Genomic DNA, 21,532 nt, shown 5'->3' with positions numbered 1-21,532 from the left:
ATACCATCACTTAATCTATAATTATAGTCCACATCTTCTAGATGACTGTATTTATTGATCCACTACAGGCCTGTAAAAAAATTTATAAAAAAATTACATATCAGTTATTATTATATTAAAATGATATATTTTTTTTTTTTTTGCTAAAATAAAATGATATATTTTATTCATAACAATCTAAATATTAATAATATACGACTTTTAACTTATAATCGATTAATATAGCCAATCTTATCGAAACAAAAATTTTACAAAATATCTTACGGGTCCAATTTAGTCTATCATTATATTCAATTGTAGATGCCATAAGCGACATAAATTCAACATGAAAAAAAGCGACATTCTATGTTTCCAGCATTATATTTCTTATATATCTTACTTTGATAAATCTTGTGCACGTTTTATGATATTGAAAAGGTCGTCAGATAAACAAGACGATTAGCACTTGCAATTAATTGGGGCCCGCTTGTAACGCGTGTCCTGCCTTACTTTTTGGTTGGATAGTATAAAATGATGACGGCGAAGTAACAAAAACATATAATAGTCTTATCATTTAAGGCTAGAGTTTAAAGAAACGCAGTTCACTATACACTTTATTATTGGTTATATAATGGGGGGCAGTAACGGCGACAAAATCAGGTTCAGGTATATGATTGTGAGGCCTGAAAATGGTGGGATTCTTGATCTTTTGCGGTTCTTGGTTTGGAATAACAAGATTTGTGCATCCAAGTTTCTTGAAAGTTCGGATGATGATGTTGATGAGTTGATCCGGAGAACAAATGAACCGGCAGACCACAGATGGGTTATAATCGTATCCATCGTAATGAGGAAGCTAATTGGTGTTTTTGGCAAGCCTATGGAGTGGGCTGGTTACGTTTTCGAATTCTTTCTCAATCTACTCTCTCTCAATGGCAACACTCTCTTTGCTCTCATTTCCAACTTCTTCCGAGGTACACTTTCTATTCATACAATATAACTGTCATATACCTGTCTACTTATTCTCTTTTGCAATGCACTTTTTCTTTTTTTTCGCTAATTAATTATACACACAACCTTGGACTCGAACTCCTAACCTAAATCCCCGGTGAAGCTCAAGGGGACAAGAGTTAAACCACTACATCTACTCTTTGTGCGGCAACATTCTCTTGATGACCCTCTGAACCATTATTATCTATATATATTCATGTACTAGTATAACCTCTATAAATTATTATATTTTCGAGTAACATCACAGTGGAGGCATATTTTACGTTTTTTCGCCATTATAAAATTTGGAAAAAATATAGTACCCCACAAAAATTAAAAATTAAGAGAATATCTTCTGAAATTTACAGAATGTGCGGCATTGATGTAACCAATAGATAAATAATCTTAATGAATTAATTTAAGTCTCTTCCCTTATAAGTAACAATTAACAAATATCTCATTCCTTGCAATAATTCCATCACTTTTTCCTTTTGTCAAGGAAAATGCTAGAATCTCCAAAGAAATTCTCTAAAAATTGTCACATGTGTACGTGGCATCTTTCTTAATAATAACTAGCTTAAATCCCGTGCGATGCACGGGCATCCGTTAATATTTAAATTTTTTATTTATTCTTTCATATAATAATTTTAAAATATTTATATAAATATATATAATAATAATAAATTTATATAAAAAAAATAACATGTGGTCGTAGTTTAGTAAGATAAGTACACTATATTTAATAGTTTAATAAATTAGTAGTTTAACGTATATATAATACTATTTATTTAATTTTTTTTAATAATAGGAAAACTCTGATTGTGGTTTAGTAAGATAAGTAGACTATGTGTGTAGTATTTTAATAATTTAGTAGTTTAGCGGATATTTAACACTATTTATTTATTTTTTTAATAATCAAAATTAAGGAATAACCGTTGAATATAGTATAGATATAGATATGGTTCTCGCATGTATAGATAATGAGAATTTTTTTTGGGGTACGTCCTAGCTAGCACTACTCATGTCAATCTGCCATCCACATTTGCTCCCTTACTAATTTCATTTAGACCCCCTCTACTGGCAGCTAACTTATTTATGCATCACATATTCACATGTCTGAGAGACATAACTACACTTGTTTTTCACTTTGTTGAGTTGTTAGAATTAGTAGATAGATTATCAAAATTATGTATTCATGTTATACAGATATTGAAGCATCATTTCTTTCAATTTAGAACAGATAATACTTTTCACTAGTACACATAACAAATTTTGGGCTCCTAGCGGTACATATTATGTACGTAGATTCTTGAAAGAATTAATAGAAGTCAGGTACTTCTGAATTGGTGGTACTTTATGTTTTGCTATTGTGTTGAGGACACAGGAAAAATGGTGATACCACGAAGAGGTTCAGAGACGTTCATAAGTGCGATAGGGCATTTAGATGGGCGAATAGACCTAGACAAGAATGACTTGTTTGAAAAAGGAGATGATGAACCTGCTTCCAAAGAGAAGATAGGCATAAATATGGATCTTGGGAACCGCGCCCTTGTTGACCTCTCTATGATGGCCGCTAAGTTAGCCTATGAAAATGCTGAAGTTGTTAAAAATGTTGTAAACCACTACTGGGAGGTATTTTCCCTCCTCTCTGAAATCTGAAATAGTAAAAATCTGAATTTTTGAGCTAGTTCTGTCCTCATAACAAATTCTAACTGTCATAATTTTTTTTTGTCGATACACCACGCAGATGCACTTTGTTGACTTCTACAACTGTTGGAATGGTAAGAACAACTATACATCAAAGAATCATATACAATGAGTACTTTTAGATATCATTTCCTGCTAAGTGAACATTATCAGGCATCTGTTATCTTGGTAAGTTCTTGTTTTATGACATCTCTGATTTGATTGTGTATGTTGTTGTGAATAGAATTTCAAAAGGACAGGTCAACCCAAGTTTTCATAATAAGTGATAAGCCAAAAGATGCAAACTTGATTCTGATCAGCTTTCGGGGAACAGAACCATTTGATGCAGATGATTGGATAACTGATTTTGACTATTCTTGGTATGAATTTCCAAAATTGGGAAAAGTCCATATGGGATTTTTAGAAGCCTTAGGTTTAGGCAGCAGGGGTAATACTGCCACCTTTACTGAACTTCTTCAGATGAAAAGTACAAAATTTACTTCCTCAAATGGAGAGCAGGATCAGTCTTCTCGCTCTGTAGACACACCAAAAAAGCTCACACCAGATATGGTGGAGATGACTGCATACTTCACTGTTAAGAGTAAACTCAAACAACTACTTAGCAAGCATAAGGATGCAAAATTTTTGGTCACTGGACATAGTTTAGGAGGGGCTCTTGCCATATTGTTCCCGACAGTGCTAGTGCTGCATGAAGAAGAGGAAATCATGCAAAGGTTGTTGGGTGTTCACACATTTGGACAGCCAAGAATAGGAGATAGGCAATTGGGGATATTTATGGAAGCCCATTTAGAATATCCGGAGCCAAAGTACTTTAGAGTAGTTTACTGCAATGACCTTGTTCCAAGGTTGCCTTACGACGACAAAACTTGGCTCTATAAGCATTTCGGGGTGTGCATGTACTTCAACAGCTTGTTTGTTGAGCAGGCAAGTTTCTTGAATATTATTTCACTTCAATTTTTTGGGGTTATATTTAACTACTTTACATCTGCTAACAAAAAGTTTTTTTTATCAAATTTTGACACACACTGTTCCACGATGTTGAATTTATCATTCACACATCTGATCTTTTTTTGTATTGCTTCATTAAGAAAGTGGAAGAGGAGCCAAACAAAAATTACTTTGGATTGCGGTACTTGATTCCAGCTTATGTGAATGCTTGGTGGGAATTATTTAGAAGTTTTATCATGGGTTCGATGTACGGGCCGGAGTACAGGGAGGGCTGGTTGTCGATAGTACTAAGGGTTGTTGGATTGGTTCTGCCAGGCATATCAGCACACAGCCCCGCAAATTATGTAAATTCTATAAGGCTTGGGAGAATGAATCCCAAAGAGATGTCTACCTTATAAGCAGCAGCAAGATGCTTTTCCTACAAATACCGCTTGGTACGAGTCTCCTACGTGTATGGGCCTGACTCTGATTTATGCAACTTGCGAGTTCAAATATCTTTGGAGCTTTTGCTAGCGAGAAAAATAAAATGATTTAAACTTTTGTGTGTGGTGTGATGTTTTCTATCAGGTTGTATGATGTATCGTATACATAAAAATAGTTTTACTGTTTTTGTGATTGAGGTAATGTCTTTTCTGGGCTATACATGCGTAATGTTTAGCTGCTTGCATCTCCAACGATATTTCAAAAGATGTTTCCATGTTATCAAGAAGGGTACCTGAATAATATTTATATTTAAACATCTTAATTGTTTTTTTCTTAATTGTTAATGTTTCTTTGCGTCTCAAATTCTTTAATCAGACTCAGGTGTGTTTGGTATTGCTTTTGCACAGCTTTTCGCTGAAAAGCAGTTAAAAAACTGTTTGGTAAAATTTAAAAGCTGCTTTTCGGAAAAGTGCTTTTGACCTAAAAGCTGCTATTAGAGAAAGTAAGTCCCCGTGCTTTTAGAAAAATCTGCTTTTCAGCTGTTGCGGGAAGCGATGCTGGTTTCACTATCAAATCTTACCAAAAACATCATTATTTTTAATTTTTTGCATCAACACATATACGTATATAAAAAATTACCAAACAGTCATCTGATTTTTACAACAGCATTTTTTTCAGCAACACTTTTTCTAACAGCATAACAATTTTAAACAGGAGCTTCGATACTTGCATGCTTTCCTTAACATTTCATATCCCACCATTTGCTCCTGAGAAAGAAAATTTTATATTTTAATTGTCGCTTCGTGAACATTTTCGTTGTTATGGCCTTGTGCACGCACACCCAAGTCTGCTATTTAATACTCCCTCTGTCCCGTTGATTTCTATACGTTTACTATTTACACGTATTTCGAGGTCTCTATAAAATATAGTTCCGTAATATTTTTTTCAAAAAAAAAATTTTTGAATAAAAGTTTAAACATGAAACTTTTTTTCAGAATTTTTTAAAAAAAAAAATATTGTGGAATTATGTTTTAAATGAGCATTGAAAAGCGTGCCGAAAAGTAACGTATAAAATTCAATGGGACAGAGGGAGTACAAACTTTACCTTCCAGTTGAACTCTGAACATTTGAATACCACTTGCATCTGTAATAGAGCATTGTTTACAAGAATCCTTTTTCTCATCAACTAAGTATCACCGGAGAGATTTTGATTGATTTTAAGAGCATACAAGACACTCAAAATAGGTTAATCATCAAACACATGACTCATTGGATTCAAATATATTAAATTGAGTCATTCATCGTAAATTTGATTCAATTTGATCACGTTATTTGTTATATTTGCACGACCCTGTTATGAGAGGGCTTTTTAGGGGAATCATTGGTGAAATATTCATGATCGAACTCACACATATTTGTTCTTGATCTTGATTATTAGTAGGTTTGACTTCCCCTTACCCAGAGTTGTAGATATTTTTCATGTCTTAGTTAGCCGAATTTTCTGACATCTTTCCTGTGATTTCCACCAATACTAATTTAATGGATGTTTTGAGTGGTGGTGTTTATTTTGGTTATTTTTTTGTTGTATTGTAAACCCCACGCCATGCCTTTGCTACTTTTTCGTTGACATTTTTCTTATTTTGGTATCACTAACCTTGGTCTTTGATTTCGCTTCACAGGCACTAGCACTTGTCAAAAGTCCCCCAGTGCTGAATGCTGACGGGTACGGCGCTATGGATACGTCAAGGTAGGCATATCATGACGTCAATTAGTTAGACATGTGTTTTCATGATTCGATATGCCTTTTTACTAATTTATTTTATTTCTTAATAATTATTTTAATATTAGAAATATTCAGAAATAACAAATATAATTTTAAAATATTTACATATATTTTAATATCTAAAAAGTTATTGATGTAAATGAGTAAATGAGTATTATGATGATATTTGGTTGTTACTGTCAACTAACTTTAATTTTATATTAAAGTTCATTGTATATTAGTATAATAATTATTTATTAAATTTTATTATATTTAATTGATAAATAGCATGTCATTTGGCAAAAAGCATTTGAGGAGTCTCATGACACAGTTAAATCTTTTTAAAATAATAGGATTGGGACCAAGAAAAAATTATTATTTTAACAAGTTTATTATTTTATCGAGAGTAAAAATTTATTATGTTCATTATGTTCAGATCGGAGAAAAATATTATTTTAACGAGATTATTATTTTATTAATTATTATTTTATCGAGATTTAACTTTAGTATCTTCTTGAATTGCGGTGCAGATCTCAAACACAAAAATTGGACAGATGAAAGACTTGAAATACATGTATTCACGAGATATACTTAAAAACACAAAAATTGGCCAGATGAAAGACTTGAAATACATGTATACACAAGATATACTTAAATCGCTATTTCTAATGTGTGCCCAAGTGCATACAATAATTACTAAATTTTATGAGTTTGGTGCAATTTTATTAGTAGAATTATTGTAAATGTAGGGGTTCATCAATATTTATGATTGGAGGACCAATCAAAATGCATCAAACTCATGTGAGTTAGTGCTTATTATGTGTCACTTGACACACATTAGAAAACCCGTACTTAAATTTTCAAAATAATTTTCAAATGCTACTATGTTGCAAGTACGGGTGTACACAACCTGACTAAACCGACCAAACCGATTCGAACTGACCCTATTTTGGTCGATCCAAACCGAATTTTTTCAACCCGATACATATTTGGGTTGAAAAGATGTCAACCCGATTTTATTGGGTTGGATATGGGTTTCGATATTTTTAAATCAATCCAATCCAACCCGACTAAAAATATACTTACACGTTAATTTATTAATTGTATAACTATGAATATGTTCAGGCTAATAGATAGGCTCATTTATCGGCAATTTATAGCATCAGTCCTCCATGTTTAAAGAATGTGCATTGTTTTTGTTTATCGAGTTCAATGTTCAAAGACTAAATATTGTAGTAGATGTTTAAGCCATATCTGACATTAATGATTGTAATATTTTGTTGAACCATTTTCAAGTGTTTCAGACTTTGAGACTTTCTGCTTTATTTTATAATTATTATTATAAGTTTTGAATATTTATTAAACCGATCAAACCGATCCAAACCGAAGTATTATAAATTGGTTTGGATTACAAATTTAAACGGTTCGGTTTGGGTTGAAATTTTGAAAACCTGAATTAATTAGGTTGGGTTGCTAAATTTCCTTAATCCGTCCAATCCGATCCGTGTACGCCCCTAATTACAAGTAACGTCTTCGTAAAACTGAATCACTTGTCATTTTAGAACATTTTAAAATATTTATGGGGTCGAAATTGCTAATTGCTCATTTGTTCTTTTGTTTGGAGACCGGAGAACTCAACAAAATATAATCCCCGAAAAGGTATATTATTTTTTTCTTTGGTCCTTGTGTATCTTTTGTCATCATTCTAACATTGTTAAAGAGGGATCTTCCTTGTACCAAATAGGGGGCCGGTCTACAACAAACGTTTGTTGTAGACCGGTTGATAACAAACACATTTGTAACCGTTAGATCGGGAATTGGAGGGCTGAGATCACATGTGGACCGCGGAAATTTTCAGCGGTCCGGAGTAATTACAAAAAAACCCCTAGGCCATGGACCGCGGAAAATTTCCGCGGTTGGTGTCGTTTTTTGTTTACCTATTCCCTGTCAAACACAGACTCATAACAAGAAAAACATAAACAGCAGCCGCATAAAAACACAAACAGCCACACAAAACCACAGCAGCCGCAGCAGAGCAGAAGCAAGAGCCCAACAATCCAAAAGCTTAAATCATTCTCCTTTTCCATCATTAAGGTATATATATTCGATTCTTTTTTATTATTTATAGTTTTATTGATATAAATTTATGTATTTATATTGTTCTAGATCTGATTTTGTGTATGTAATTCAAATTTTTAGGGTTAATTAATGTATGAATCCTTGTAATAAATTCACATATGAATCTTAGTATGATTAAATTCGAATTTTTAGAATTGATTTAGGGTTCATAATTAGTGTTAATTTAATTCGATTACTAGGATAAATTAGTGTTAATTTAGAATTAATTTAGTGAATGTAAAATCGAATTAAGACAATAATATTTTTAATTTTAATTCAAATTTTTAATAATTTTTAATTCGAATTAATGTAATAAAATTAAATTAGATTTTTTATGGTAAATTTCGAATTGTAATGTAATGAAAAAATATGGATGCATTTTTTAGGATAAATTTTGTTAAATTTAGTGATAATTCGGATTTTTAGGATAAATTAGTGTTAATATAGAATTAATTTACTGTATGTAAAATCGAATTAACGTAATAATATTTTTAATTTTAATTCAAATTTTTAATAATTGTGTATTAAATTTGATTTTTTTTATTATAAATTTCGAATTATAATGTAATTAAAATTATGGATGAATTTTTTAGGATAAATTTAGGATAATTTCAGGATAATTCGAATTATTAACCCTTAATTTATTTATAATTCAAATTTTAGTGTTACAATTTTAGGATAATTCGTCATATTTTGTCAAAATTGGGATTTGTAATGATAAATTTAGTGTTAAATTCGAGTCATGTAAGTGTACAATTCAAAGTTTTAATGATAAAGTTGTATGATAAAATTCGAATTTGTAATGATAGATAAATTTAGTGTAAAATTCGAAAATTTAATGATAAAATTTGTGTTAAATTCAAATTATATTACTGTAAAATGTATGGATGTAATTAACATATGATTTTGGTGATGTTTTTGTTGTGTACGTTGTGGTGTTTTTATTGTGGTGATTGATGAATTTTGTTGGCAATATTTTCAGGTATGGATAATTTTGATGATTTCGGGAATATGTTGCCGGGTCCAAACGCGCATAATATTATTTGGGATAATCGGTATCACGTCAGTGAGGATGTTTGGGATGGTGCAGGGAGAGATGAGTTGCAGAGCTATTCGGGGAACAAGTCATTGCACTTGTGGAAGTTAAGGAGACCACAGCGGGAATTGCTACACATGCTTGGGTTTGGGATTTTTGCAGACCCTGCTGTTGTCTTGGCTACTGACACTCGGTTGATATCTGCTTTGGTGGAGCGTTGGAGACCTGAGACCAACACTTACTTCACGAGGCAGGGGGAGATGACTGTTACATTGGAGGATGTAGGGTTTATTTTAGGGGTGCCAGTGCAGGGGGATGCGCTGACTTGTGGGGTGATAGAGAACAAGGCGGCGTATTTTGCTAATAATTGGTTTGAGCCTTTGACCGAGGAGGAGGTGAAGGAGGCTTTATATCGGAATAACATCAAGCTGGGGTGGTTGTTTGAGAGATATGGTGCACAGAAGCCTGAGAAGCACAATATGAGGGCCACGGTTGTACATACCAAGGCGTATCTGCTATTCATTATGGGTTGTATCCTCTTCCCCAGCATCAACCGCTCTTTTGTTCATGTTCGGTATATGCACCCATTGATTAATATGCGGGAGATTCCTTATTATGCTTGGGGTGCAGCTGTGTTAGCTCATATATACCGGGGTTTGGAGATTGCTGCAAGGAAGGGCAGCAAGAGCATTGCTTGTTGTGTCTGGGTGTTACAGGTTTGGTCTTACGAGAGATTTCCTCGTATTGGCGTGCCTTTACGATCTCCCGGTCAGGAGGATTATCCGGTTGCTGAGGGATGGGCCTATGCTAGTGATACTCATGTCGGGGTTTCGAAGAAGCGCAGGATGTCAGGCCCTCACCACAGCTTACCGTTCTATAGGGGTGAGTTTGATGGTGTTGCTGGTGATGAGGTGGTCTGGAGGCCGTATGCTAGGTTCGAGGATGTTATGGACAGCGAGATGATACAAGCACAGTTAGCTGGGTGCGGTCGAGTTCCCCTTGTATGTTACGACGTGGTCGAGTGGCAGCATCCGGACAGGGTGTCGAGGCAGTTTGGTTCTAGTCCGCAGATTCCACGGGCACCGGTGAACATGGTTGGTTACAGGGGGGCTAAGGATGCCACGTTTGTAGGGGAGGATTGACTGGTGCGGTGGTTTATCGATATTGGCAAATGGGCCAGGTTCTGTTCAGATTTGGATGGCCTTGTTGATGACTCGGTAGACATAGCTTCGGAGACTGATTACATGGCGTGGTATGCTGATATATCTCGTATGCGCATAGGGAAGCCCGATCCACAGCCTCAGCAGCAGTACAAGACGAGGGAGTTGTATGATAGCCTCGAGGGCTATAAAGTTGTAAGTGTTTTACAAATATGCATATTTCACATTACACCCCCACACACTACAAAATTTGCATTCACGCGTATTTCATCTTGATGATATGATATCCTTGTGGAATTAATGAAAAAATGTTTGCTTGTTTTTGTTTGTAGATGGTTGCCGGGCTTAATATGTTGAAGCAGCTGGATGCTAGGGTTCCTCCTGAGTTTGTGGAGGAGTTTGGGAGGATTTCTACTACCTTCCTCACACCATTCTCTCGGTTGATGAAGAAGATCAAAGGACCCGCCTACAGACCTCCCACATTTCAGAACATAAAATCAGATTTCATTGCACCTTTGGCTGACGACTTTGACATTCCAGCCATTCCTGCCCAGGATGTCGTTGACATGACACAGCCATCCCAGCATGTGTCTCAGCCACCCCAGGCTATTGCCTCATCTAGTAGGCCCGCGAAGCTTGCATCCCGCAGGATGAAAGAGGAGAAGTGGAGTATCACTAAGAGTCTTAACATGACAAAGAAGAATGCTATATATTCAGATTGGGGATGGGGCTTTGGGATGGCGCCGAGGAATCCCGGTGGTCTTAGTGTTCAGGACTATCACGTCCATGCATCAGCTATGCAGAGTCTGGCTCCAGGAATATGGGTTGATGACATGATCATATACACTTATATGGTATTGTTCGTTGTCTAATATGTTTTAGTTTGTGCATTTATTTTACTTGTTGCATTTATTTTACTTGTTGCATTCATATATACTTGCAGGGATTGCTAAGGACTCGGGAGGAGGAGATTCACACTGGAGGTATATGGGAGAGGAAACCCGTCTATTATTTCATGGATCCCTACTTCATGGTTCTTGGGAAAGGACATGTGAAGAAAATCAGAAAAGCATCGAGGGTCGGTGGAGATACATTGCAGAGGGCATGGAATAAAGCATTACGTAGCTTTACCGGGTTTTCCAGTGCTACTGTTGGTCCTTCCGTTCTCGAGGCGGACTACATATTCATCCCATGTTGTGTCGGAGATGTGCATTGGGTTTTGTTCATGTTCGGTACTAGACGATTTGAAGGTCTTATCATAGATTCAATGAATGACGAGCCGGATGATCGTGAGGATATACGAGTGGTGGTATGTTCCTCTACTATTACTGTCTTCTATATAGTCCTTACCAATTGTATATTATATTCATTCTCGGATCATAATTTCATTGCAGTCATGGTTGTTGCCGAGGCTATTGCATATGGTACACCCAGTCGAGGGGCTTGACCCTACTTCAGCCGAGGTCCTAGCTCTACCGTCCAGGCCAAAGCAACGAAACTCTAATGATTGTGGTGTTTATGTGATGAAGTACATGGACTACTTCACACAAGGATATGACTTAGCTGAGGTACCAAATTGGTCGCAGGAGGAGGTGGATACATTTAGGTATCGGATAGCCAGGGAGCTTCAGTTAGGGAAGGCAAGGGGGATTCCCGGGATTCGTATGCGTAGGCGTCACGAGGCTTCGTAGTTGAATTTCATAGTGTTTTAGTTTGTCAGATTATGTAGTTGGATTGCATTTCATTTTAGGTTGTCGAATTATGTAGTTGGATTTCATTTGATTTTAGGTTGTTGAATTATGTAGTTGGATTTCATTTTATGTTGTCGGGTTTTATTTGGTTTGTTTGGTTTGACGTTGTTTAATTTTGTTGGATTTTTGTTATTTTTGAGCATTTTGGGTTGTTGTGGATTTTGGTGGAATTTGGTAGATTTTGGTGGAATTTGGTAGATTTTGGTGGATTTTGGTGGAATTTGGTTGTGGATTTGGTTGTGAATTTGGTTGTGAATTTCCTGGCTGCTCTGTTTTCAATCTGCAAAAAAAACAATTTAATGGCCCCAACCGCGGAAAATTTCCGCAGTCCGTCTACAGCCCAACCGCGGAAAATTTCCGCGGTCCATCAGTTTTGTTTTTTGCCCCTGAAAACAGAGCAAAAGACAGGGGAAACAGAGTATGTGCAAATTAATCTTCTGTTGAAAATGCTTAATTTTTGGAAGTTAGTCCTAAACTAACTTCCACTAATCCAAACTACTCTCAAAAGTCTTAAAATATGATAATGAGTGATTTTCAAAAAAAAAAGTTATTTTTTTTCATTTTTTACGATAAATTGAAAATTCCTTAAAAAAGTCAACGAAAGTCAACGCTTGTCCAAATATTGAAAAAAACTTTTCAATACATTTCATAACAATTTGTAATGTATAGTTCGACTTGTAAATTTTACTTTTTAATCTCAAATTTTTAGGTACACTTTTAATCTCAAATTTCATACTTTAATTCATAGAAGATTCATATAAATTCATATAAAATTCAATGAAAATACATAGATTCAAATGAAAATTAGACGATCAATACAATCCACTAAATTTTATGAAATATATTGGTCCTAACCAAAAATACCTAGTATATTAGAAAGACCACCGGATAACCGGTGTTGAGCAACTCCTTGCGTAGTATCCACGAAGCATGCAATATGGTAGAGAACAAGTACACAACCATCACGGATATGGCCTTCCGTAAGTTTCCAAGGGTAAGGGTTGGAGTCGTTCCAAATGGTAACCGGAATCGTATTCGAGCCATCGTAGAGACGAAATCTTGCAAAACATGTCTCGCGTTCCCTCTCCGTCCCTCCCGTTAGGTGTGATACCCAACCCTTCACATATTCGATGCGTATTTGGTCCATATTACAACCCTCACGAGGCCTCAAGTTTACAATATCGGCAATCCGATCACATTTAACAAGCTTACCGCCATTCCATCCGGATTTTTTCCATTTTCCATTGGTCGTGTTGTTGCCCAAATTCAAGATCGGAAGGAAGTACGGATCCGGATGAGAGTTCACCAATCTCCACGGTTCAGTACCCTCCATCCAATTGCATGCCTCGATCCAATTTTTGGCCTTATAAGCCTCCTCATCGGGTGGGTACAAGTCCGTTTCCTCTTCCTCCACATGGGGTGGCTCGTCATTGTCCACAAGGGGCATCAACTCGGCACATGCATCTTCCATCTCACTAAAGGTTGGTGAGACCACATCTTCCTCGTCATTGTCCTCATACCACGAGTCGCTTGGTAGGGAGTCCGAGAATGTGTTGCTAACGTGGGAAACCGAATCACAACTATGATCAGAGTTGTTCTCACCACTATACTCGCTAGTCATGTTACCTATCACAATAAAACACAATTATGTGACAATAATTGGCAATTATATGACAATAAAACATAACCAAAAAGAAAGCAATATTAAACACTTAAAATTCAAATCCATTTAAAGATTACAACATTCGGTTACAAAATGGTACACCACTAATTATATTGCGATTCTTGAACATTTTTAAGATCTTCTAGTCTACTAGCACACTTCCTTTTATCATGGCCTTCCATTTGACAATAAGTGCACCTTCTTGGCGGCTTCTCCTTTTTACCAATCGATTCTATTGGACTTTTGAAACGAACGTCCTTCTTCCTCCCTTTAGTTTGGGACATAATAGGGTCAAGAATTATTTCTTCATGAGCACTTGCATTTGGAGCTTGCGAATTGCTTTCGTAAGATTTAATTCCATCAACGCTCATTTTTTCGAGAATTGGTATTTCTCGATTCATCACTCCAACGGCATAATCATACCGTTCCTTGGATGCAATGCTACTTTGACAAAAACTCATGGTTAACATTGTCATGCTATTAAATCGATCGGTTGAGGTCATCTCATGACTTTGTCCAACATCCAAATTGTAAGGCAACACACCATCAACTCTATTGGCATGCATTGTCCACCTCCGGTTTATGTAATACGGGGGAATTTCTGAAACCCGTTTCTTAGTGAAGACCGCCAATAGGTGTCTACAAGGTAGCCCCGAATGTTCAAGCATTCTACACGTACACATTCCCAAAGAGCTTGCTTTCTCGAATGCCACAAAATAAACATTTCTTCTCGTAGGATCGGACATGGGCCTATAACAACTATAGTACGTATAAACATCCCCCATTCTCTCCCCTTCTTCACTAGCTCGTCGGTCTTTTTCAACAAAGTATTTTGAAGACTCAACCAATTCATCTTGAAATCTTCTAAACATTTCCTTAGTGTAGATACAAGAAGCATGATACTCTAATGTGGTATGCAATTTCATGGGACGTTTTAGATTAATGGTGACATAATCTTCTTCCTTCTCCCTCATGAATTGCCTTGCCAATGCTTTTAGCATTTTCAATGAATTCCTTCAAACCCGTTGCCGAACTCACATACTTATCAAAGAAAGAATTCATCCCCTCACTCCTCGATGTACTATTTTGAAACGCCGAAAATTTGTTTCTAGTATATGCAGGAATCCACTTGTGCTTCAACTCATATAACCCCTTTAACCATTTATGATCTTTCAAGTGATACTTTTCCACAAACGACGCCCATCTAGCTTCAAAAACACATTCGGTGAGAGATTTATAAATGCAATTGTTGAAGTCCGTCTTGAATTCCGGAAAAGCCGAATAATAATGAGCTAATTTCTCCGGGAATTTTTGACTAATGTGCCAAGAACACAATAAATGGGTAGTATTCGGGAGTACAACCGCAATAGCGCTTGCCATGGCTTGATCTTGATCCGTGATTATAGTCAATGGAGGATTATTCCCCACACCTTCAAGCCAAGTACGAAGAATCCACTCAAAAGTCGACGCGTGTTCATCCCGCATCAATGCAAACCCGAAAATTACCGATTGATAATGATGATTGACTCCGGTAAATGGGACAAATGGCATTGCATACCTATTTGTCCGATAAGTGGTATCAAAAGCCATAACATCGCCAAAATTTTGGTAAGCCATTATACATCTCGGATCAATCCATACTAGACACTTCAAGCGATTCTCTTCATCGACTTCGGTCCTAATAAAATATTTAGAACCACTTTCTTCATTCAACCTATGCAACAAGTCTAACCCCGCTTGGGCGTCACTAATCTCAAACTTTTTCTTCCTCTCGTCTCTTAACACATTCCTAACATGTTGAACATTGAAACCAACTTTGTCATTACCTCCATGAATGTTACCAATCACATTCATCACTTGACAATTACGAACCCCCGAACCATAAAGCGTTTTAATCAAACTACGGGTCGCGGTGTTGACATGTCTTTCTCGTTGTACCAAATTCATCTTACTAGGGGAAACAAGACCGTGGTTGTGTACCAATTCAAGGCTAGTTACCTCCCAGTGACGTTTTTTCTTTTGATAATTGACATACATCCTCACCTTGCACTCGCTTTTAAGAAGAACCTCTCTACGCCGTTTATTTTGACTACTCTCGGCGACGATACTTTTTCCATAAAGCCTACAAACATATAAACGACCATATATCTCGTTGTCTTTATTACGATGGCTAGCTTGAATTTTAATAGCAAATCCATTTCGTAAAGCATAAGCCCTAAAAAAATGACCGGCCTCATCCACACTTTGAAAAATTTGATTCAAATATGGAACTCCCCCCCATCAACATTTTCATACAAATTTGCATCCTCTACATTATCATCTTCATCCTCACCCTCAACATTATCACTATCATTTTCAACCTCATTTTCAACCTCATTTCCATCACTTTCATCTTCAACATCAACCAAATCGTCATCTAAATTAATAAATTCCCCATTTCTATCTACAAAATCATCATCTTTAACATATACAGGGGTTTTAGGTTCTTTACTACTATTTAAACTATCAAGATGTAAACTACAATCAATAGCCTCTCTTTTTTTCATTTTGACGTTTATGACGAAACATATGAGCAAATAATTTATCCGCCATGAAAATGTGAAATTTAAGACAAGAAATATACCTTGAATTGACAAAACAACTTGAATTTCTTGATGAAAATGTCCCAAAATCGCCTAAAATATAAACTTGGAGAGTAGATTTTTTTTTGAAATTTTGATGTTTTTGTGTGGTGAAATGAGGATCTGCTGGAATGTTGGGGATAAGGGAGCAGTTGGGGATAAGGGAGCAGTACCAACCGCAGAAATTTTCCGCGGTCCGTCCTGACCGACCGCTGAAAATTTCCGCGGTCCCCCCAATGATCCAGCCCTCCAATCCCAGATCAACGACTGCAAAAGTGTTTGTTAAATTTAAGTTTACAACAAACCGTTGTTGTAGATCCGTCCCCTTTTTATAGACATTTTGTAATGTAATAGGAAGGTGAGGATATTTTAATTTTGAACTAAGGTAATCAGATAAGTTTAATCGTTTTGAATACATTATAACAATATAAAAAGATTAGTATATTTAATTAACAGAAATGATTTAATTGAATCATCATAAATTAAAAATTAAGTAATTATTTGTATTATATGATATGCAATTTACAAAATACCTTACGATCCTGTTTCTAGAAACCTGGTCATGCCATGTGAATAATTTGTAAATACTGCATACTTTAATATAAATTTAATAATAATATTAAAAAAGTGAAATGAAGAATAAAATTAAAAATGTGGCAGAAGCTTCGACAATAGACAGTCCCCTGATATTGTTAGTAGTATTGCGCAGTAATTGACTCTGATCTGAAACCGCGTTGACTAAAAAAGAATGTGTGCTTGTTGGTGTATTTAATTAAAGTATTTAAAGCAAGCTCATTTGATTTGGGCTCAGCCTCCTTAAGTTGGAACTAGATTGGTTTCTCTACTCTACTCTTAACGCCTGATCTTGTTATCTCTCTGTAAGTTTCCTCCCCTCCATATTATTTTAATTACTCCTCCAGATTTTTCATTTTTTATGTTTGATCTCACCCTTGTCTTGTAATGTACATAAACATGTGGACTGAAGTTCTCATTATCTGATAGTTAAGTTACATATTTACCTACATAAGTTTCAGCTGCTGCTGCCACACACAAAATGAGAATTGAAGTGATGTTAGTAGTGTTATACATCTGTTTGTTATCAATTGGTAATGGTGGCGGCGTTTCAAGCAGCAGCTTCAGTCGTGATGGACAGGCTTTATTGGCACTTGCCGCCCGTTGGACTATTGTTCCTTCTTCGATTACTACTACCTGGATTAATCATAAAAATAAAACTCATTCTCCTTGTTCTTGGGTTGGAGTTGTTTGTAACAAACGCCAATTCGTGGAATCCTTGAATCTTTCTTCTTTCGGGATTTCGGGCTCATTAGGACCAGAATTTGAATCCCTCTCCTACCTCACCTCCCTTGACTTGAGCTATAACAGTTTTTTTGGTTCCATTCCTCCCGAATTAGGAAACTGTTCTCTTCTTTCCACTTTAGATCTCTCCTCAAATTCCCTTTCTGGACATATTCCACCTACTCTTGCAAACTTGAATCGTTTGGTAAACCTCGCTGCATTTTCTAATTCTCTCAATGGTTCCATACCCCACTCCCTCTTCCAAATCCCCACCCTCCAAATTATTTACTTGTATGATAATAAACTCTCTGGTTCGATCCCCTCGAGTATTGGTAACATGACGGACCTCATTTACCTTTACTTGGACGATAATAAACTCTCTGGAATTGTTCCCTCTTCCATTGGTAATTGTGCTAATTTGCAAGATCTCATGTTGTCTCATAACCAATTGACTGGGACACTTCCGAACAGTTTTAATTATCTACGGGGCCTTGTACAGGTGGATTTGAACTCAAACAATCTTCAAGGAAATATTCCTTTTGGTTCTGGTAGCAGTTGCGGACAATTGGAAGTATTGGATTTGTCTTTCAATAGTTTTGTTGGACCGATTCCACCAGAGTTGGGGAACTGTACTAGCTTAACAATGTTTTCAGCAGTAAGCTCTGGAATAACTGGTCATATCCCTTCTTCTATTGGCCAACTTTCTGACTTGACCACTCTTAGCCTTTCTCAAAACCTTTTGTCCGGGAAGATACCATCTGAACTTGGTCAATGTAGGTCCTTAACAGACTTGGAACTGTATAGCAATGAACTTGAGGGTGAACTACCAAGTGAATTAGGGTTGCTAAGAAAATTGGAGAGACTTTACCTATTTGAAAACCAGCTAACAGGTGAAATTCCTTCCGGTATTTGGAAGATTGAAACCCTTATTGAACTTCATTTGTACTCTAACCGTTTTACGGGGGAGATTCCTTTTGGCATTACCAACCTTAAGGAATTAAGGAACTTCACTGTTCACAACAATCGATTTTCGGGAATTGTACCTCAGGGTCTGGGTATCAATAGCAGCTTGGAAGTAGTGGACTTCACAAATAACACATTCACAGGCCAGATCCCACCAAATCTTTGCTTTAAGAAAAAACTGTGGAGATTGACTCTAGGATCTAATTACTTTGAAGGTAGTATTCCATCTGATATAGGAAGCTGCACTTCTTTAGAAAGACTAAAATTGGAGCAAAATAACCTTTCTGGAACTCTTCCGCAGTTTGTAAAAAATGCTGGCCTCGTGTATATGGACTTGACCGGTAATAGAATTAGTGGAAAGATTCCTGTAAGTGTGAGGAACCTGAGCAATATCACCTCAATTAGCCTCTCCCTAAACAAGCTTACGGGGCTAATACCCCAGGAACTAGGAGACCTGATTTACCTTCAGAATCTTAATCTCTCTCGCAATGATTTTGAAGGTCCTTTGCCTTCTCAGCTGTCAAGTTGCAAAAGGTTGTTAAAGTTTGATGTGAGCTATAATCATTTGAACGGCTCCATTTCTTCTAGTTTCAGAAGCATGGCAAGGCTAGCATCTCTTGTTCTAAGTGGAAATCATTTTACTGACGGATTACCACCTTTTTTGTTTGATCTTGAAAGTCTTTTAGATTTACAACTTGGTGAAAATCTATTAGGTGGAGAATTTCCTGCATTGATTAGATCTGCTGCAGCATTACGGGTGTTGAAAGCACTAAATCTCAGTAGTAATGGGTTATCAGGTAATCTTCCTGCAGAAATGGGGAACTTTTTGACGTTGGAGATTCTAGATGTATCTAGCAACAATCTAACTGGGACTTTGGATGCTCTTTCAAACCTCCGATCTTTAACCACTGTCAATGTCTCGTATAACTTGTTTACTGGTGCAGTACCGACAAAATTAATGGAGTTGCTAAGCTCGTTTCCATACTCATTTGTTGGAAATTTGGGACTTTGTGCAAACTGTCTTCCAAGTAATGGCTTGACTTGTAATGTTAGCAGAAATTTTAGGCTTTGTGATAATACATCGAGTAGCGGGAAAGGCATTGGAAAAGTACAAATTGCATTGATAGCTCTTGCAGCATCATTATTTGCTGTTCTTGCCTTCCTTGCTCTGGGTTATTTGTTTTTAAAACGAAGGATCATGGAGCAGAAAGCGGGAATTGGTGCTGAAGAGGGTGCCTCGTCTCTTCTTCAAAAGGTAATGGAAGCTACTGAGAATCTGAATGAGAAGTACATTATTGGAAGCGGAGCCCATGGCACTGTTTACAAGGTTCTATTGGACCCAGAAAAAGTGTTTGCTGTGAAAAAGCTTACATTCACGAGCATGAATGAGGGACACATGAGCATGGTTAGAGAAATTCAGACGATTGGGAAGGTCAAGCACCGGAATCTAGTCAAATTGGAACAATTTTGGTTGAGAAAGGACTATGGTTTGATTTTGTATAATTACATGCCAAACGGAAGTCTTCACGACATTCTTCACGTGAGACGCCCCCAAGCAGCCTTAGAATGGAATACTCGTTATCAGATAGCATTAGGAACTGCTCATGGTCTAGCATACCTCCATTTTGACACAGATCCTGCCATTGTGCACCGTGATATCAAACCAATGAACATTCTTTTGGACCTTGATATGGAGCCTCATATATCAGATTTTGGCATCGCCAAAATTCTGGATCAATCTTCTGCTTCAATGGCAAGCACTATGGTCCAGGGAACAATTGGATATATTGCCCCAGGTATGTAAATATTTTTCATTTGCTATAAAAGTAAAATTCAGTACAAACATGCTATTGCTAACATATTAATGGTGCATGTTTCTTGTGGTATTGTGGCAGAAAATGCATTCACGACAACAAAAAGTAAGGAATCTGATGTGTACAGCTACGGTGTTGTTTTGCTGGAGCTATTAACTAGAAAAAAGGCCTTGGATTCTTCATTTACAGAGGGCCAGGACATTGTAAGCTGGGTTACATCTAGATGGAGCAACACCGAGGATATAACAGAGATTATAGACGCGAGCCTTTTGGACGAAGTCATTGATTCAGGTCTCAAAGACCAAGTTGCTGGTGTCCTTTTAGTGGCTTTGAGATGTACAGAAAAGGAGGCAAGCAAAAGACTCTCGATGAGAGATGTAGTGAAGCAATTAGAAGATTTAGTCTCGCTAAATAGAATCAGACCCACAAGTAGTTTACCTGTAGACCATTTGTCCCTGTTGTGAAATATAAGCTTGGATTTGGCAGTTAAGTATAGCAATGTAATGAGAGTAAACTTCCTGGTTTTGTTTCTCAATGCCTTATCACTTCCAGGTTGTATTGACATTTGCTTCCACATGAAATCGATGTAGATAGCAAAACAAAATATTGTAATGAAATTGATGTTCTTGAGGTTACTCACCCTGATGTTAAAAAGAAAAACTCATATTGATACACGAGGGTATTATAGTAATTAGACGATATTATACATATTTAAAAAAATATTATCAATATTTTATACTAAAATACATTTGCATATCAGGGAAGTTCCCTGAGATAATTTCAGGAACATTTATCTCATATTGTAATTGCTTGAGAAAAAAAAGGGTAAAAAATGAGCAGATGTTGGTCCATATGGAAAGCAAGAAACTAGCTAATTCTAGAAATATACTCAAATGAATGTTGTGAAGAACTAAGCAGTAATTTGTACAATGAAATATAAGTAACCCAGAAGAACAAACCACGGTGTCATTATCCTTTTTTTGTTGGGGAGATGGGAAGGAATTTTGGGTAGCACCACATGTTGATTATACGAAGATTTCAGTGGATGCAAAGATTTTTGCAGAATAAAATGGCTTGCGTCGTGGGGCTGGTTGTTCCAGGTAACAGTGGACAGCTCATTAAAGGAAGAACGAAGTGTAATATGAATATAATTTGAGCTAATATGGCTGAGGTCATGTCCATAAAAGAAAGGTGAGAGATGGAGTAAGATTGCCGGGGAGATAGATTGTTTGTTTGTTGTTCAAACAATTCGAAGCAGAGCTCGGCTTTAGTCCCCCTCTTGGGCATGTTAACATGCTGGAAGA

General features: G+C 36.5%; 5 protein-coding genes across 6 annotated transcripts; 3 read left to right on the top strand and 2 right to left on the bottom strand.

Annotated features, from left to right (window-relative positions):
• Positions 1-533: 533 nt before the first annotated feature.
• LOC141723980 (triacylglycerol lipase OBL1) lies at positions 534-4,360 on the top strand. Its single transcript, XM_074525956.1, has 5 exons — positions 534-950; positions 2,351-2,598; positions 2,714-2,747; positions 2,897-3,597; positions 3,762-4,360. The coding sequence occupies exons 1-5, from the start codon at positions 611-613 to the stop codon at positions 4,017-4,019; spliced, it is 1,581 nt and encodes a 526-aa protein (XP_074382057.1). The 5' UTR covers positions 534-610; the 3' UTR covers positions 4,020-4,360.
• Positions 4,361-10,552: 6,192 nt separating this feature from the next.
• LOC141661648 (ubiquitin-like-specific protease ESD4) lies at positions 10,553-11,944 on the top strand. The gene is made up of 3 exons (XM_074468656.1): positions 10,553-10,974; positions 11,064-11,429; positions 11,515-11,944. The coding sequence occupies exons 1-3, from the start codon at positions 10,564-10,566 to the stop codon at positions 11,809-11,811; spliced, it is 1,074 nt and encodes a 357-aa protein (XP_074324757.1). The 5' UTR covers positions 10,553-10,563; the 3' UTR covers positions 11,812-11,944.
• A 1,694-nt stretch (positions 11,945-13,638) lies between these two features.
• On the bottom strand, positions 13,639-14,460 carry LOC141660040 (protein FAR1-RELATED SEQUENCE 3-like). Its single transcript, XM_074466999.1, has one exon. It carries the CDS (start codon positions 14,458-14,460, stop codon positions 13,639-13,641), a length of 822 nt encoding a protein of 273 aa, XP_074323100.1.
• Positions 14,461-14,473: 13 nt separating this feature from the next.
• LOC141660039 (protein FAR1-RELATED SEQUENCE 5-like) lies at positions 14,474-16,573 on the bottom strand. Its single transcript, XM_074466998.1, has 3 exons — positions 16,333-16,573; positions 16,158-16,209; positions 14,474-15,749 (listed from the first exon to the last, which is right to left on the bottom strand). The coding sequence occupies exons 1-3, from the start codon at positions 16,571-16,573 to the stop codon at positions 14,474-14,476; spliced, it is 1,569 nt and encodes a 522-aa protein (XP_074323099.1).
• A 316-nt stretch (positions 16,574-16,889) lies between these two features.
• LOC141723979 (uncharacterized) lies at positions 16,890-20,865 on the top strand. Of its 2 annotated transcripts, XM_074525955.1 has the most exons (3): positions 16,890-17,033; positions 17,184-20,210; positions 20,310-20,865. In XM_074525955.1, exons 2-3 carry the CDS (start codon positions 17,210-17,212, stop codon positions 20,690-20,692), a joined length of 3,384 nt encoding a protein of 1,127 aa, XP_074382056.1. In that variant the 5' UTR covers positions 16,890-17,033; positions 17,184-17,209; the 3' UTR covers positions 20,693-20,865. The 2 variants fall into 2 exon arrangements, with proteins under 2 accessions (XP_074382056.1, XP_074382055.1); XM_074525954.1 differs by having other exon boundaries at positions 16,896-20,210.
• Positions 20,866-21,532: the final 667 nt, after the last annotated feature.

This window comes from Apium graveolens, chromosome 5 (genome assembly GCF_009905375.1).
Source record: "Apium graveolens cultivar Ventura chromosome 5, ASM990537v1, whole genome shotgun sequence".
NCBI lineage: Eukaryota > Viridiplantae > Streptophyta > Magnoliopsida > Apiales > Apiaceae > Apium > Apium graveolens.
This window is presented reverse-complemented; position numbering and strand designations above follow the sequence as displayed.

Excerpts from the sequence above, each read along its gene's own strand:
- LOC141661648 (XM_074468656.1), top strand. The coding sequence starts at position 10,564 with ATGAAGAAGATCAAAGGACCCGCCTACAGACCTCCCACATTTCAGAAC. Across the intron at positions 10,975-11,063 it reads TGATCATATACACTTATATG|GGATTGCTAAGGACTCGGGA; the intron begins GTATTGTTCGTT and ends ATATACTTGCAG. Across the intron at positions 11,430-11,514 it reads GTGAGGATATACGAGTGGTG|TCATGGTTGTTGCCGAGGCT; the intron begins GTATGTTCCTCT and ends ATTTCATTGCAG.
- LOC141660039 (XM_074466998.1), bottom strand. The coding sequence starts at position 16,573 with ATGTATTCAAAACGATTAAACTTATCTGATTACCTTAGTTCAAAATTA. Across the intron at positions 16,210-16,332 it reads GACCGCGGAAAATTTCTGCG|GCGATTTTGGGACATTTTCA; the intron begins GTTGGTACTGCT and ends TTTATATTTTAG. Across the intron at positions 15,750-16,157 it reads AGTTGTTTTGTCAATTCAAG|GGCTTATGCTTTACGAAATG; the intron begins GTATATTTCTTG and ends TCATTTTTTTAG.
- LOC141660040 (XM_074466999.1), bottom strand. The coding sequence starts at position 14,460 with ATGAAATTGCATACCACATTAGAGTATCATGCTTCTTGTATCTACACT.
- LOC141723979 (XM_074525955.1), top strand. The coding sequence starts at position 17,210 with ATGAGAATTGAAGTGATGTTAGTAGTGTTATACATCTGTTTGTTATCA. Across the intron at positions 20,211-20,309 it reads AATTGGATATATTGCCCCAG|AAAATGCATTCACGACAACA; the intron begins GTATGTAAATAT and ends GTATTGTGGCAG.
- LOC141723980 (XM_074525956.1), top strand. The coding sequence starts at position 611 with ATGGGGGGCAGTAACGGCGACAAAATCAGGTTCAGGTATATGATTGTG. Across the intron at positions 951-2,350 it reads CATTTCCAACTTCTTCCGAG|GAAAAATGGTGATACCACGA; the intron begins GTACACTTTCTA and ends TTGAGGACACAG. Across the intron at positions 3,598-3,761 it reads ACAGCTTGTTTGTTGAGCAG|AAAGTGGAAGAGGAGCCAAA; the intron begins GCAAGTTTCTTG and ends TGCTTCATTAAG.